The sequence below is a fragment of the Corylus avellana genome, chromosome 4 (genome assembly GCF_965113065.1).
Source record: "Corylus avellana chromosome 4, dhCorAvel1.hap1.2, whole genome shotgun sequence".
Classification (NCBI taxonomy): Eukaryota; Viridiplantae; Streptophyta; class Magnoliopsida; order Fagales; family Betulaceae; genus Corylus; species Corylus avellana.
Genome location: NC_142493.1, coordinates 20,452,246 through 20,470,466, shown reverse-complemented (window position 1 = coordinate 20,470,466; position 18,221 = coordinate 20,452,246). Strand labels below are relative to the sequence as shown.

At 42.2% G+C, this 18,221-nt stretch overlaps 1 protein-coding gene across 5 annotated transcripts in view; it reads right to left on the bottom strand.

The window, feature by feature from the left end:
- LOC132177513 (DEAD/DEAH box RNA helicase family protein) overlaps positions 1 to 18,221 on the bottom strand; it is a 61,863-nt gene that overhangs the window by 29,687 nt on the left and 13,955 nt on the right. For all 5 annotated transcript variants that reach the window (XM_059589871.2, XM_059589868.2, XM_059589870.2 and 2 more), the window contains one exon: positions 13,285 to 13,519. In XM_059589871.2, the coding sequence (XP_059445854.2) occupies positions 13,285 to 13,519 (235 nt within the window). The remainder of the gene's footprint in view (positions 1 to 13,284; positions 13,520 to 18,221) is intronic.

Sequence of the window (18,221 nt, the reverse complement as noted above, 5' to 3'; positions counted from 1 at the left end):
GTGATAAAAGAAAAGAAGGAAGAATTCTTATTATTTCTCAATTCTCGAATGATACATCTAAGCTTGTTTATATAGAGAAGCAACATGCACTAATAGGGAATAACAATAAATAAGAACATATATGGAAAGGAAATTAAATCATATCAGCTTTACATCTTCAACACTCCCCCTCAAGCTGAGGCAAAGATATCTCGCATGCCTAGCTTGCGCAAGGCTAAATGAAGAACATTACTGGACACTCTCTTCATTAAAATATCCACAAGTTGTTCCCCTGACTTCACTTGAGGTATACAAATCAATCATGCACACAATTTTTTCTTCATAAATCATATGGAACTAGATTACAAGCACTTCTAATCTCTTCATTATTTTCACAATATAGGCTCATAGACTCATTGCAATCATATTCAAGTTCTTTTAGTAGAATCTTCAACCATAATAACTCACATATCCCATAAGCAAATAGCTTGGAATTCAGCTTCTGCACTAGATCTAGAAACCACTAATTGTTTCTTACTATGCCAAGTAACTTGACTTCCTCCCACATCCCGTGGAAGATCTTCGATCCGTGACTGACCTAGCCCATTCAGTGTTTGCATAACCTTCTACTTTTAGATGATCATATTAGGCAAACAACAACCATTTTCCTGGTGAAGACTTCAAATATCGAAATATTCTGTAAACTGCTTCCATATGAGAGTCCTGGGGAAAATGCATAAACAGGTTCACTACACTTACTGCATAGGCAATGTCTGGATGAGTGCATTACAAATATGTTAACCTGCCAACCAATCGTTATCCAACAGAGAACTCTCATCCCTTTCTTCTAAATTTTTATGCTGCTCTACTGGATTGTCAACAACCTTACAACCGAGCATCCTCGTTTCCTTAAGTAGGTCAAGAACATATTTCCACTTGAAGAGGAAGATACCATGTCTTGATCTCACTACTTCAATGCCTAGAAAGTATTTCAAATTGCCTAAGTCTTCCATCACAAATTCCTTGGCCAAATGTTTTTTCAATCTCTATATTTCCTCATTATCATTGCCAAACAACACGATATCATCTACATAAACAATCAAGGCAGTTACCTTTCCCTGTAGAGAATGTTTGATGAATAGTATATGATCCGCCTAACTTTGGTTATAGCCAAATCTTTGCCTCAGGAGAATCTCTAAAACCAAGCACTCGGAGACTATTTCAGCCCAAATAGGGCCTTCTTCAATTTGCAAACTTTACTATTGGTTGAGGAGAATTTGGGACCAAGAGGGAGTTCTATGTAAACCTCTTCATCTAAATCTTCATGAAAAAATGCATTTTTCACATCAAACTGCTGAAACGGCCAATCTAAATTTGCTTCCAAGGAAAGGAGGACTTGGATGGAATTCATCTTTGCTACAAGAGCAAAGGTCTCCTAGTAGTCTATCCCATATGTCTAACTAAAGCCTTTCGCAACCAATCTGGTCTTATGTCTTTCCACTGATCCATCGACCTTATTCTTCATTGTAAACACCCATTTGCCTCCAACCGCCCTTTTACCACTAGGCAACTCGACTAGCGCCTCTGTTATTTTTGTGTGAAGCTCTCATCTCTTCCTATATTGTTGCCCTCCACTTTGGATCACTAATTGTCTCCTATAAATTTTGACGAATAGACACATAAAACAATTTGGATATAAATTAACAATACAAAAGTAAAAGATACTGATAGGATATAAGGTTTAGAGTGCATGATCTAACCCCTTTACATTGAGCAATAGGCATATTCATATCATCAACAACAAGTATTGACTTTAAACTAGAGGTAGGGGTACCATTACTTGAGTTAGGGTCAAATGTTTGTTTGGCTTGTAGCATCAAGAGTAGCCTTACTTTTATGGCATCTAAAGTAAACCCTCAGCTCCGTCATTGGCGGTGGCTCACACGACTCATCAGCTAGATTTTGTAGTCATTCTCTGGCATAGGAGTAAGGTCAGATAAAGGGCAACTCATAGAAGACTTGTCTTCACTCAGACTCTCCCCCTGAAGAGAAGTTTTGGTGGATGAAAAATATGGTTGTGACTCAAAAGGTAACATCCATCGAGACAAAACACTTCCAAGAAGGGGGTATGATAACATTATATCCTTCTAAGTACGGGAATAACCTTAAATTGGGTGTAAATCATGCGGTAAAATATCTGAAAAACAAAGGACACCTCACTTTTATCTTTAACACATAGACCCAGGTGATCCGAGAAAAATCATCAATAAAAGATACAAACCACTGATGACCCGATAAAGAGACCACCCATGAAGAACCCTAAACATCAATGTGAACCAAAACAAAAGGCGCATTGCTTTTGGTTATACTATGAGAGAATGACACCCTATGATGTTTAGCAAGTTCACAAGTTTCACACTGAAACATAGAGACAGGATTATGCAAAATTAAGAAATGAAATATTTGTTGCAATAACAGAAAAGAAGGATGCCCTAACTACTGATGCCAAAGCTAAATTCTTGCTGTAGAGTCATCTGCCTAACGGTGTGAAAAGTTTGTGAGCCAACCTTTTATAGGGTAAGCATCCAGATAGTACAAACCATCTCTCAAACTTCCACGGCCAATTATCCTCCCCATGACTAGGTCCTAGAAAAAACAATAATCATAATAGAAGATGACTTTATAATTTAACTCACAGGTAATACAAGCAATGGACAATAAATTGGTTGCAAAATTTGGTTTATGAAGAACAGACAACAATGACATAGAAGGGGAGACAAAAATGAAGCCTTTGCTAGACACTAATAATAGAGAGCCACTAGCAATTCTAACATTTTCCCTACTTGAACAAAGATTATAAGAAGAAAACAAGGAAGATATACCGATTATGAGATTGGAGATCCAGAGTCGAATCCAAGAATCATCAAATGGAGTAGCAAATACATTCAGAGTAGTGGTCAAATCACTTGTACGGGCAATGAAGGAGGATGCAGTAACAAATGTTTCGAGTCGAGAGATAAGCAACAAAGTGTGTCTACCTCTTCCTAGCTAAAACCCCAACAAATGTTTCCAGTCGGGACATAAGCCAACGAAGTGTAGCTCCCTCTTCCATGCTAAAGATACTCGTACCAACAGAAGTAGAAGTGGAAAAACTCTTCTTTGATTGGCCCGAGGCTTGGGTCCACCTCCTGAACGACCCCCTCGACCTCTTGTAGGACAGCTACAAAATCTACAAGAAGTCTCCCAACATCATGAGCCTCGTGAGCTTTTGTGAGTTTTTGAGACCCATTCACTATGGGAGGTCAACTGACTCACTATCCCTTTTTTGTGAGTTTTTGAGATCTGACTCATTTCCAACATCTTGAGTTCAAACATCCAACCAAATAGCTCCAATACACAACACTTAGGCTCAAAAAATAAAAATAAAAAAACAAATAAAGAAAACCCACTAGAATTCAACCATCAAGAAAGCAAAGGCTAGCAACAAAGAACCACAAAAATACTAGCTGCAAAACCAGAAACAATTCCAAACAAGATCAAAACCAACATGGAATTGCATAAATGAACAAAAAAGGGTCTGAATCAGAAGAAATAACTAAAAATTTGACCTAAACCGACTGAGATATGCCAAAACCAACCCAAAACCGGAAAAAAAAAAAATCGGACAAAAAAGGAAACAAACCCGCTCTAAACTGTTAGAGAACTCAAAACGGCTTGAATTGAGAGAACCGATAAGCTGGGTCAAACCAAAGCTGGTGGATATCCCTGGATTACGAAAAGCTTGAAATACGTTACAAATATCCTTATCGTGGATAAGGAACAGTAAGCACCCACAACCAAATAGTAGTCTTATTCTCTGGAGCTTGCTGATTCTTCGATGACACTCAGACAATGCCAACAACCACAACGACGACGGAGGAAGAACCTAAGGATGCTGAACCTAAGGATACTGAACACCAGCCACAGGAGACGTCATAGAAGCTACGAAATTGCCACTACCTACAACTCTGTCCACTGGAGACGTCACCAACTACCACAGATACACCAACCAACAACCCTGATTCATTCTATTAAGCAAGGAAACACCTAAAACCTAGCAACCACAATCACGGCTCTGCTGGCTACACTAAAGCCATCGAAGACAAAACTAGGGGTGTACAAGCGGACGGTTACTAACCACTAACTGGATAACCGCATAACCACTTTTGTAAGTGGTAGGAAAAAACCGCTAACCACCTATGAAATTGCAGTAGCAGTTTTAGGGATAGGCAAAGGCAATTAATAACTGCTAACTGTCTACCCTCATATATTATATTTTTTATATATTAAAAAAATAATATACCAAAGCGACTTCATTGTTGTGTTAATACCATTTAAAATAGGGACTAAATAGTCCAAAAACCATTTAAAATAGACTCTAAAAGAGGCCCAAGGTAGGCCAACACCAAAATAGGCCCAAAAGGCACATTCCTAAAAAACAGTTATGCAGTGCGGTTTTGGGTTTCAATAATTGCTAACCGGCCGTTATTTCAAAACTACTAACCAACTAAGGCGATACAGTTACAGTTAAAGGCAATAACCGTTAACCATAACTGCTTATACACCCCTAGACATAACTAATCATGGCGATGACAACAACATCACGCCATTGATTATGATAATGCCGACGCCATTGCTCTCCTCACACGGACATTAAGCCCAGAGCTTCAGTCTCCTTCAATCACTAGCAAAATAGCAATTTGGGTGAAAGAAAAAAAGAAAAGAAAAAAGATGTAGGAAGAACAAACAGTTCCAAGAAAAAAAAAATTAAACCCTAAGCTCTGATACCATGATGAAAAAAAAGAAGGAAGAATTCTTATTCTCGTATGATACATCTAAGCTTGTTTAAATAGAGAAGCAACACACTAAAATATAATTACAATAAATGAGAACATATATGGAAAGGAAATCAAATCATATCAGCTGCATCTTCAACATCTTGTTGCTGATTCAACAAACAAAATGGTCCAAGAGTAACAATCAGTATCAACGCCATGCTTGTGTATGACGTTATCTCTACTTTAGTATCATCCCTGAAAACAATCAATAAGGCCAAGCCAACACCTATGACAGTTGTTGGCACCACTGATATGCATTTTTGTTTTTGTTTGATATGAATATGCATTATGAATGTTTTTTGAGAGATTTAACAAAACCAACAATGTAAAATATAACATAAATAGTTTGAAATTAAGCAAGACTTCAGAAGAATCTAATAACTCAAAAGGTATACAATGCCTTCTCTTTTTATATATTGTCAAGTTTTTTTTTTTGATAAGCAATGTTTATATCAAAAGCGCAAAGGGGCGCAACCCAAGTACACAGGGAGTATACAAGAGAAAACGCCTAAAAAGGAGAAGAGAAAAGAACAAGAAAATTAAGATAGCTAATCACTAAAGGGGCAAGCCAAGCTGCAGTCCAAGTGAAAAGCGTGTAGAAGAAGAAAGCCATGAGTTCTTCCAAAGATCTCTCCAAGTCCTCAAAGCATCTCGCGTTCCTTTCTAACCATGAGCACCACATTAGGCATAGGGAAACCATCTTCCACACAACAGCGCTCCGAGAACGCCCACCCAACCACCAACAAGCAAACAAATCCACCACCTTACTAGGCATAACCCATGACATCCCAACCCGGCTAAAAATAGCATACCATAAAGAGCGAGCGATCTCACAATGTAGAAGAAGATGATCGATCGTCTCCCAATGCGATTTGCACAAGCAACATCTATTGATCACAATAAGGTTCCTTCTTCGAAGATTATCAATCGTGAGGATCTTCCCTAACACCACCGTCTAGGTAAAGAAAGCCACTCTCGAGGGTGCCTTGGTGCGCCAAATGCTCTTCCAAGGGAACGGATTAGCCTCCGTGCTAGCCAAGACATTATAGTAAGATCTAACATCGAACTTCCCCTTACGAGACGGCGTCCACCAAATTCGATCCTCTCCTTCCCTATTCATTCTATGGGAATACAAAAGAGTGTAGAAAGAGGCTAACACTTCCAATTCCCAATCATGAATCAACTGAAAAAAACTAACATTCCATTGAAGAACACCACCCGTGAAGTCCATATTGTCAGCGATAGACGCGTCTTTAGCACAAGCTATGTTGTAAACACCTGGGAAGACTTCCTTAAGACACACTTCTCCACACCAAACATCATCCCAAAACCTGATTTTGGAGCCATCACCTAGATCAAATCTAGTATGGCTGGAAAATAACTGCCACCCCCTACTAATATGCCTCCAAAGACCCACCCCATGGGGCCCAGAAGTGTCAGCAGAATGCCAACCACCCCACTCAGAACCATACTTGGCATCCACAACAATTCTCCACCAAGCCTCCCTGTCGAGTGCATAACGCCACAACCACTTCCCTAGCAAAGCCTAATTGAACAATCTCAGCTTTCTGATCCCTAGTCCTCCTTCAGAGATAGGAGAGCAAATCTTGTCCTAGTTAACCAAATGAAACTTGAACTCATCGTTTAAACCTCCCCAAAGAAGAGTCCTGGAACCAATGTCTCATTTGAAATGGCGAAACTGCTTCTTGGCCCATGAGACCAAAAATTTACGGCTTCACTATCTCCTGAGGCTCACATAAAGAGGGTTCCAAACCTGCCCCCCTATTGGTATTGAGAAAGCTACTTCTGAGAGGAGAAAGCTTTCCAAAGATTGAGAGAGCATCTCTAGTTCTAGAATGACCACCACTTCATCTTCATCAGTCTGCTTGGCCCAAAGCATTTGCCCATGCTGTTGAACGAACCTGGCTTTCATTTGAGACTTTTGAAGATCTTTCATTTGAATTTGAACCTGGACCTAGCCTTGTGAGTAGAAAGAGAAAACCACTTCTTTTCCGGGAAGCGCTAGTTAAAGTGAAGGAAGCGATAGCTAGCTCGACCGGTAGGGAGAGGAAGAGATGGGTGCAACACAACGAGAATGTCTTGTTCTAGGCACTTGGGCGAGTAGCGGTAAGTGAAGTAAGTTAAGGAAGTAAAAAAGTGCAAGTGGTTGATTGACAAACTATTCCGATAAGCACAGGATGCTATCGCAAGAGAAAAAGTTTCGCAATAGTGAAACGGAGAGGTGGGTGGGATCACGATCGACTAACGATGAAGTTACCTGAACGGGTGAATATAGGTTCGAATCCAATTCGTGAGATGTCCTTAGAGCTCACTAAGGTACTTTCCTTTCTGCACGAACGAACGAAGTACGATATCCATGGGTACTGATAGTAAATGTTGATTATTACTATTCTAATATATTACCCCTACAGAGCTATTGATTAGTAGGCCTATATTATATTTAATAAAAAAAATCATCTTTCCTTGTACGAACTCTTGTAGTTTATCGATGATTTTCTTAGAAGAACTGCGGCAAGTTTGAAAGCATGATTTGTGAAGCTTGAACAAGCGCCTCTCTAGGGTATCTATAGAAAGCAGATTCTCCTCGCAAGGTGGTCAAAATGGCATGATGAGAACAAATGGTAGGAATGACCAAGAATTCGTCCTAAAGTATGTGTCATAGGCTAACCGCACGAGTAGATCTGGCAGGGTATGGTCCCTCGCCTCTATGGCCGTTTCCTTCATGGGATCGCCCTCGTTGGAGCTTCTCTATGCGCCTGGCCACCGAAACAGGAATAGAGAAAAGGGGCAAAAAATAAGTAGGAAGATTAGAAAGGGTGCTCTTTATAAGAGTAACCCTACCTCCCTTAGAAAGGTACAATCTTTTCCAACTTGCCAACCTACGATCAATCTTTTCCAAAATATCATCCCAAATGGTTTTGGCCTTGAAGCGTGCGCCCAATGGGAGCCCCAGGTATTTCAAAGGCAAAGACTCTGTTTCACACCCAAAACACCAGTCAAATCTCCCATATTGGCCACATCACCTACCGGGACCAAAGCTGATTTAGCCATGTTCACCTTTAGACCTGAGACAGCCTCAAAACAGACAAGTAAGGCTTTAATGGAACGGATTTGATCAATATTCGCCCCACAGAAAACCAATGTATCATCTGCAAAAAGAATGTGAGATATGCTAACCCTCTCAGATAAACTGGCTCCCACTGAGAAACTCGAGATAAGACCACTTTCAATGGCAGCAGTAATCATCCTACTAAAAGCCTCCATAACAATGACAAACAAAAACGGAGACAACGGATCCCCCTGCCTCACCCCTCGAGAGCTACTAAAGAAACTAGCAGGAGTGCCGTTGATCAACACAGAAAAGCGAGCAGTCGAAATACAATGCTCTATCCAAGAACACCATTTCTCACCAAAACCACATCTCCTCAACAAATACAAGAGAACCTTCCAATCAATGTGATCATAGGCCTTCTCTATATCCAATTTACAAAGCACTCCCGGTTCCCCAGAATTGATACGGCTATCCAAACATTCACTTGCTATAAGAAACGAGTCCGTGATTTGCCTGCCTTTTACGAAAGTGTTCTGAGGCTTTGAAATCACCCTATCCATCAACCATCACCCTCCTCATCCTATTAGCAAGAACTTTGGCAATAATCTTATAAACACCACTTATGAGACTAATGGGACGAAACTCCTTAAGCTCAGATGCCCCAGGAATCTTTGGAATAAGGGAAATAAAAGTAGCATTAAGGCTTTTTTCAAACTTACCACGGGAATGAAAGTCTGAAAAAACCACCATAATGTCTTCCTTTATCACTTCCCAACAATCTTGAAAGAAAGCCATTGAAAAATCATCTGGCCCAGGAGCCTTGTCTCTATCCATGCCTTCCACCACCTCCAACACCTCCCTTTCCTCAAAAGGAATTTCTAGCTGATCAGCCTCACCCGCTTCCAAACTATCAAAATCAAGGTTATCCAATCTAGGCCTCCAATTGCATTGTTCAGAGAACAAAGACTTATAGAATTGCACTGCATGGTCCCTAATGGTGTCTTGATTAGAAGTAGGATAGCCATTGATACGAAGCGACTCAATGGAATTACACCTTCTATTAGAATTGGCAATCTAATGAAAGAACTTAGTGCACTTGTCTCCCTCCTTCAGCCATCGGATCCTCGATTTTTGTCTCCAACTGATTTCCTCTTGTAATAAAGCCATCTCCAATTCCCTAACAACCACCCTTTTTCTTTCCTTCTCGTCTTCACCTAATCCTCTCTCTTCCTCCAACCTATCCAAAGTCTTCAAACCTCCAACTTTTTCTATGCAAATAGCATTCGCATTTCCAAATTCGACTTCATTCCAATTTTTGATGTCCATCTTTAAAGCCTTAAGTTTCCAGGCCAAAATGAAACTCGGAGTGCCAAAAAAATTATAAGACGACCACCAAGCCTGCACCCTTTCCACAAACCCATCAGTTTTCAACCACATATTTTCAAATTTAAAAGGCCTCTTACCCCTACTCAAGCCATCACAATCAAGCAAGATGGGAAAATGATCCGAACACAATCGAAGCAACCTTTTCTGGATCAGGCTAGGATATTTGACTTCCCAATCCGGAGAGACTAAAAAGCGATCAATCCTAGACCGAGAATAGGAATTGGACCAAGTGAACGTCCCTCCTGCAAGAGGAAGATCCATAAGCCCCTGCTCTGAAATGAAATCCGAGAAATCCGACATTGCGGTGTTAAAACGCGCTCTCCCCGACCTTTCACTTGGGAAGTGAGTGACATTGAAATCTCCACCGATAACCCAAGGCACCTCCCACCAACTCATAAGACCGGCCAACTCTTCCAAAAGAAAACGTCTAATAAAATCAAGATTTGGGCCATAGACCCCCGCAGAAGCCCAAACAAAATCATCCTTCACATTTTTGAAAGAACAAGCTACTACAAACTCTCCCACATAGACCTCGAGCTTCGTGACCACCCTTTTGTCCCACATCAACAAGATGCCCCCTGAAGCTCCATCAGCAGCAACAAAGCACCAATCGGCGTAAGCGCAACCCCATAACTTTTTCACAAACCTTCTAGAAATAAACACCATCTTCGTCTCTTGGAGGCACACAACATCCACCTTCCATTGCCTAAGCAAATTTCTCACCCTTAAACATTTATTACCCTCGTTCAAACCCCTCACATTCCAAGAAATAATCATTGGCTTTATAATAAATCTCTTTGAGGCCCTTAACCCTCCCTCGACAAGCACTACCTTCATAATTAATGGAACATGCCAGATTATTAAGCTCTCTCGAGCCTCTCTTACCCGCTTTAGAGGTCGTACCCGCTCCCTTTCCTTCATTGCTTGCAATGATATTTGCAAACAGCTCTAAAAGCTTCCCTTCATACCCATCACATGTGATCCCCACATAGTGACTGAATTCCTCCACAAGCTTCAAGAATCTGTCGCCGGAATTGGACCCCTTATTTACCACCAGCCCCTTCGCTGGACAGCACGCCAGCGGATTATGATCTTCCAGCTCTAAACCTGCCAAACCAGTCTCCTTGAGAGGAGTAGATTTTTCCAATGAAGAAATAGCCACCTCCATGCTGGTTTTAGAGAGCCCACTATCCAAAACCTTCTGGTTCTCCAAGGAATCATCCAAGTAGTCCTCCCTTCCTTCCATCCCTTCTATCATCCGAACTTCCACCCCTGCCTCAGAAGAGACCAACTCTACAATTCTAGACTCTTTCTCGCCTATTCTCAGGGGTAAAGAGTTAGAAACTTCCCCAGGTCTAATCACCACTACCTCCTCAGGGACACCTTCCTCTCTGCCGGAAAAACCATCGTAAACATCCCCTGTCTGCACCTCCCGCACCACAGGGATTGTCAGAACACTTGACGGCACTACCCCCAGAGAAACGAGACCCCTGGCATCACCCACCACCCCTCTTGCCTCCTTCACCAGCTTCATCGGCGATGTCTGCCTCGGACCCAGGTGTAGAACACCCTCCATTATGTTGGTTATACTCATATCGGTGCTGATCGGAGTGTCTGCCGGCGCAACCCCCAGAGAATCGAGACCCCTGACGCCACCCACCACCCCTTCTGCCTCCTCCAACAGCTTCATCGGCGTCATCTGCCTCGGACCCAGGTGTAGAACACCATTCGTCATGCCGGTTATACCCATACCGGCGCTACTCGGATCTTTTCCCAAAATACCCATCGCAAATTTCGCCGGCGAACCCATCTGCGGCTAACCCAGAGAATTGTGAGCTCCGGCGACAGACGAAGAAGCTCCTGGATCACCGAGCTTGGTCGACATTCCAGCCTTTTGGTGCTTTTTCACTTTCTTCGTCCTTATATGCTTATAGTGCTTGAAAAACTTTTTGGGCCCAGCATTCACCACGTGAGTCTCCCCCATCTTCTGTTTGGGCCAAGTCTCAACTCCCCCCAAAACACCAAAATTAGCTTGCGCAAGCCCAAGACTCGAAAGCCCGTTAGCACACACTCCTCGTTTTCCTTCTGCTAGCCGCTTCAAACAACAGCCAATTCCCAGCTGTAATTTTTCCAACGAATTCCTTAAGTTGGCATATTCAAATCCCCCAAAAACCACGTATTCTCCGTCAGAAAATTCCTTCCCACCAGGTACAGTACGTCCTTGTACAACCGCCATTGCATGCGACAAAGATTTGCTATCCAACAAAACAATTTTCGCAGGAGATGAGTTTGCCGGAGGGACGGATTGCACCGGCGACAGAATCGCCGGAAATTCACTGTCATAACTTTGTCTATCACCATCTTCCAACAAGACTCCCTTACCCTTTTCCTTGCCCAAAATGTTTGCCGGATACCCCATTGGAAGCTTGAGAGAGGTTGCTGGTCCTGAACACCCTAGAACATCGACTTGACTAGACTTCATCGTCTGCAGCTCGACTTGACCTGTATTGCCTCCCGACAGCCACTTAGGAACCCTAGCGATAGGTTCTGTCGATGGCCAGAAAAGTTCCTCAGTCGGTCGAACCGTGGATTGCAACACCTCCGTGAAGCTTCTTTTTTTCTTCACTGCTTCATTACTTTGGTTCACATAAGGTTGAATGAACCTCATGGCTATTTGCAGCTCAGACTCAAGTTTACTCCACCCTTTCTGGTTTTTTCCTTCCGGCACCATTACTGCCCTGCGCTTTTCCCTCCCCTCACATTCTTCAATCACCAAAAAGCTGCCATACCTATTAGAACATTTCTGAGCTAGAACTCGAGGATATCCCGACTTAGACTGATCTCTGAACCCCCTAGAATCCTTCACTGAAACCAACTCCTCAAAGATGTGCAGAAGCCTCGCTTCACTACTTGCCAACCTTATAGACCTCACTAGACCCTTGCTTCTCTCCTGGAACAACAAACCAGTATCACCATCCTTCACCATCATCTGAAAATCCTTAGCTTCCACCGACCAGCTTCTTAATAAACCCATCTCTCTACCACCAGCAGCCCACCGGAGACAAGAAAACACTCCTCACACACCTCCTCTGTGAAGGAAAAGAAGAGAGAGAAGAGAGCTTTTTTTGTTTGTCTGCTAGTGGAACCAACAGACTGGAGCATATTATATTGTTAAGTTACAAGCCAAAAGAATATATGAAGGGGAAAAACCCCTCATCAATTGGATGAACAAGTAAAATACTTAAACCACGGATGAAACTCACTTGATAGTTAACTAAGTCTCCAGAAACATACTTTCAATAATCACCCTCAAAGAGCTATCATGATCATCACAAGCCCTTTAAGCTTTGAACAGAATTTCTCATAAAAGCCTGAAACAAATTAATTCACCTAAAAAAAATGAAAAAGTAGTTACAGCCCTACTCGTTAAAGTTACCTCTCTCAGAGAGCTATCATGATCCTCAAAAGCTCATTCCTACAATAAAGATAAGATTCTAACTAAATCCGAACATGAACAATTAACACTTAAATGAGCTCTATCATTGCATTTACACTCACCCATCCATCCTCAAAAATTACCTTCCCAACACATCATATTATTTAAATTTTTGGCTTAAAGACAAAAGGTAGGAGGAATTGGTGACACCCCCTACCCCAGCCCTAGGAAGGTACACTCACTAACCCCATATCTAGGTACCACCCAACAGGCAATATAACTGTAGGAGGATTTAAAACTAAATCTTGAGCAAGGAGACTGCAGTTAAACTCGACCACAAGAATTAAATAGTAGTTATATCTAGCATTAAAACATGGCCACAATGTCTTACGAAAAAAGATTAATGACGACTTATTAGAAGGTTTGCCTTTCTTCAAGATATGACTCTTACTATAGAACCATACAACGGAAATTAATGGCAAGACCAATCAAACCACATCAAAGAACAAAGCAAGGAACTCAAGAAAACTCACCTTACCACTAACGCAAACAATCTCTCCCTCTTTATACTTCCCTTCAAGACTCTTAAGAAAAGGTTGATATGTAAAACGAGTACCACGAAAAAATTTCTTCAGATGCAAATAAATTGTCTTCTTTCCCTTACTATCAATATCATCGACCGCATGCTCAGAAGTTGATTGATTTTCTGCAATCTCACAGCCCACAACCACCTCAAGAAATGAAAAAGAATAATTAGCTCTGATTCCCCTGCAGGAAAAATGGTAAGTGTCATCAATATCAAAACAAAAACTTTTATCTCACTAAAGATTATCAACAGTTATTACCACCAGTATAAGGCAAACAAAATCAACATATCTTAACATCAATGTTGTAAAGCTAGGTTTAGTAAATTAATCTTATAAGACCTGATAACAAGAGTTCCATATACAACATATGATCTGAACATATTGAACAGTGAAAAAACAAAAGATGAATAAAAGTCGGAATTTTCAAAGTTTAAAAATGTCAAATGTTGATAGGATATAGAAAGGTTGTTTTACATAGAGAAAGCCTAATTGTATATAATGCAAACAATTTGGACTACAAGAAATAGGAATTTTTGAACTTGTCAAGAAAAAGAACTAGGAGTGCTTTTGAGAGATCGCAGCTCTTCTTGAGATTAAATCTGCAACGCCACGCGTCACATGATATTACTAGATTGGCTCTGATATTGTTTATCATAATTCGGGAATGCATTAGTCAAATTTGTGCAATACCCTAAAAGGACAAGTCACTATTGTGGCTCTCGACAATTACTTATATAGCCTAATTCTACTTAGTAGATAGCCGATGTTAGAGTTATCACATGCTCAATCCAACACCTTCAATTCAATCTAGGATATCACAAAAGCCTCCATGACATTTTCTTTTCTTTTTTTTTTTTTTACAAGTAATTGAAACTAATTACAACCAAAGGGTGCACGCAAGTACACAGGGGACGCATACAAGAGAAACATTTAATCGAAAAAGAAAAAGAAAAAGATTTAAAAAAATTAAAAAAAAAAAAAAGTCGTGGAAATTATCATAGGCAGATACCCAATGGAAAAGGGAGGTAAAGAAAAAGGCATTTAACTCCACCACTGTCTTTTTTCTATCTTCAAAGCTTCGTTCATTTCTTTCTCTCCAAATGCACCACATCCTGCTCAACGGAATTATCTTCCAAAGAGCTTCAATTGTCAGGCTACCAAACTTCCAACAAGTGAAGAGATCTCTCACTCTACGTGATGACCCATGCTAAGCCAAACAATCCAAAAATAGATTTTCATAAAGCACTAGCCAACTCGCAATAGAGTAAATAGCAACAATCAATCACAATGATAGACCACTTCCTTAAGTTATCCAAAGAGAGGATCTTACCCAAAAAAAAGCCCGCTCTCAAAGGGACCTCACTTCGCCATATACACACCTCCAAGGGAAAGGTGTGCAATCAAGGAGGATTAAGACATTATTTTTTTTATTAGTAATAAAGATTTATTAAAAAACGTAAGTCACCCCTAGGTACACAAGCAGTATACACAGAAAACACCTACAAAAACCTGAAGAAAACATAATAAACCACAAAACCCAAAAAGCCCTCAAACCCGACAAGCACACCAATTTAAAACCCGCAAAACACCCAAAAGCCCTCTAACTCGAAACCCACACAAAGCACTCAGTGCTATAGCGCATGAGCCTTGCCTTTCTCAAGGCTAGAGGACGGACCTACAGTCTCATAGTTAATGGAGCATTTTAAGTTCAACAGCTCACTTCTACCTCTAGTCTTAGAGCGTGCACCCTCTACCTCCCGAAGATGATCCTTTAAGATGGCTGTCAGAAGTGCCAAAGTCAAAATACTTAAACCCCTCACACGAGGCCCACATAACATGGTCCTCACAATCCGAAGCCCAATCCAAGGGCATGGTGGGAGGAAAAACACCAAAAGGGAAAGGGAAATCTCCATCCTCTTCATCCTAGAAATCGTCTCCCTGATCCCACTTAGAGATGGCCTACAGGCCACTTTTGAGATTGAATCAAACCAGTCAACTTGACATCATCACTCTTGTCAACAGCTGGAGTGACAGAAGAACAACCACCCAAATGGGAGGAAAAGACCCCTTCCTCCCCAACTTCCTTTACAACCAGAGCCGACGACGAAGCACCGACACTTCATGCGAAGGGAGAGGGAAAACCTTCTCTTCGGAACTCGGCCCAAGGAAACCCCCACCGAAGAAAGCCCCACGCTGGAGGAGAATTCCAAACATCAGACTTCATGATGGTTGTAAACTTACCAACAGGGGCACTGATTGCCACCACAGCCTCGGCAATCAAAGTCTCATACAATTGCATTCCTCTACCGACCTTAGACTTACAAGAATATCTTTGCAAACACTTGGATTCTGACAGATAAATAGGCGCCCTAGACTCTATCATCAAAAGAATAGAAGAGGGAGCCTTTCCACCAATGCAACTGCACAAACAAAGAACCACCGGTATCACCAAAGAACTCCAGAGCACTCCCAACAAAGGCCGGAGATAGAGCCTGAAAACCCGCCTCCAGGCCCCCCGAGAAGGCATGCTTCTTACCAGAACCCAAATCTAGCAAACCGAAGCTGGTCACTAACGCAGACAGCGACGGAGATCGACACCCACTAGGCCTCATCGGAGAGGACTTCTACTGCCTGAGGAGCATATGAGCCTTAACACTAGACTAAAGAACCCACGGAGTTTGGAGAAACTAAAACCGAAGCCGAGGCTATTTCAACGGCAAAGTTTAAACTCAACGGAGAAGATTCCGTCTGCCAGACACCAAGACCCATAGTTGCAGACGAAGGCTGAGTAGTTGAGACGGCGAGGCCAAGACCAACAAGACCCGCTGCCCCAACCAAAACTGGAGATCCCACTGTCGAAGCCAAAGCAAAAGATTCCAACTGCCAAACACCAAGACCCACAGTTGCAGACGAAGGCTGAGCAACTGAGATGGCAAGGCCAAGACCGACAAAACCCACTGCCCCAACCAAAACTGGAGATCCCACTGTCAAAGCCGAAGCGAAACCTAGCCCCAGAGACTGCAAGACTAAGACCATTGGAGAATCCACCAGCGATTCAGAAGACTGACTAGAAGGAATCGGGCCTTCACCACCCACGGGATAAACTTGGACTAGGTATGGTCCACCTTGCGAAGCCCTCTTAGAAAAGGGCTTCTTGTGAAATCTAAAAGCAGCTTTGGGCTTGGGCTTAAACTTAGAAGCCCAACCCTTCTCCTTAAAGAGCTACCCGAGACCTTAGGTCTTGTGGGTTGGCTTAAAAACAGAAGCCCAACCCTTCTCCAAATCCTTTACAATGCTCCGCCAAACCTTATCCATGTCGTCCTTGGCCTTCACAAGCAGACCCATCCATAGCCAAAATAGAGAACTCACCTTCCCCTTTCCATCAAACCAGCCTGACAACATCAAAGAAGGAAGAAACATTGCCTAGAACAGAGGGACAACGTAAAGCGTCAAAGGAGTCTATACCCATTGGTTTACCACCACACTTGCTTTCAAAGACCACTAGTTCCCCCTCAAAATTGGCGGCAAAAAGGCAAGGCCTACAACCTAGATCAGGGCGCTCACCAAGCTGGGTATTCGCCCCAAAGTCGACATCCTTGACAATACCCAGCGGGTCAGCAACAACCATTGCCAGCGAAACTTTCGCCATTGGGTGCCTGACTGCTGCCCGCAACATGGCTGCATATGAAGGAACACACACTCCCTCCTCAGTCCTGAACTCCACCCCCTTCATAACCCCCCCCCCCCCCCCCGAAAGGGAACCAACAGAAGACGAAGAGACCGTCGTGGCTTCAAAAAAATCCACCACCTTGCTAAATTCCCTGGCAAACCAGCTCCATCCCCTACCATCGCACCCCTCAGATAAAGAATAAGCCCCTTCCAACCACCCTCTACAAACACCGCCAACTCCAAGAAGCAACCGGATCTGTTGCCCCCTCAACGAATGAATGATCAACACCTTCGGTCCTTCCCAAAACGATTTGACGAAGTCCACCAACCTTGAATTCTGCAGTGCTGCTTCCAAAGTCACTACCAGCCACAAAGCATTGTAAACCCAAGGTCACAACTCCAATGAAACCCTTCCTTCTTTCTACCAACCAGACCACCACCTCACCTTCCGAGAAGACAAAATACTTTGCCTCCACCAAAAAACACCGCTCCATGACCCCGACACAGAACCACCAACAACCCTTCAGCAGAAGCAGAATCAAGCCGACCCAAACCAAACCGCAATGAGCTAACCTCAAACCACCCTCTCTTGAGGGAATCCAATAGGGAATCCAATAAAGCTTGTCTAAACCATCATGTCTCAAAATAATGGAGTATACCTGATCCAAGAACAAAGTAAAGGATTCCAACTTCCAATCATGCGCTGCTCTTAACAAAACTAATATTCCACTGAGGAGAGCCATTAGAGAATTGAAGATTATCTGCTACAGAAGCATCCCTAAGTCAAGCAATGTTAAACAACTCCGAAAACACTCCTTTAAGGTGCAATAACCCACATCAAACATCATGCCAAAAGGGTATGGGCCACCCCCATTCGGCCGGCCTTTGGTGGCATGGCCCATGGGGGTGGTTTCGAACTCTTCATCTACCCTACCCCATAAAAAATCTCAGTGGAGCTTCTCTACGCAATTTGCCACACCAACAAGACATAGGTAAATTGGAAAGAGTGCTCTTTATCAAGGTGGCCCTTCCACCTTTAGACGAATACATCATTTTCCAACTAGCCAACCGATGCTCAATCTTTTCAACTACACCATCCTAAACAAAACCAAGTAATGAATTTATTATAACATTTAATGTTCAAGTTAGCAACATTTTGGATTCAAACTTCTAATTTTTAACACTTTCTCTTGGCAATCATACTGAGCATAATG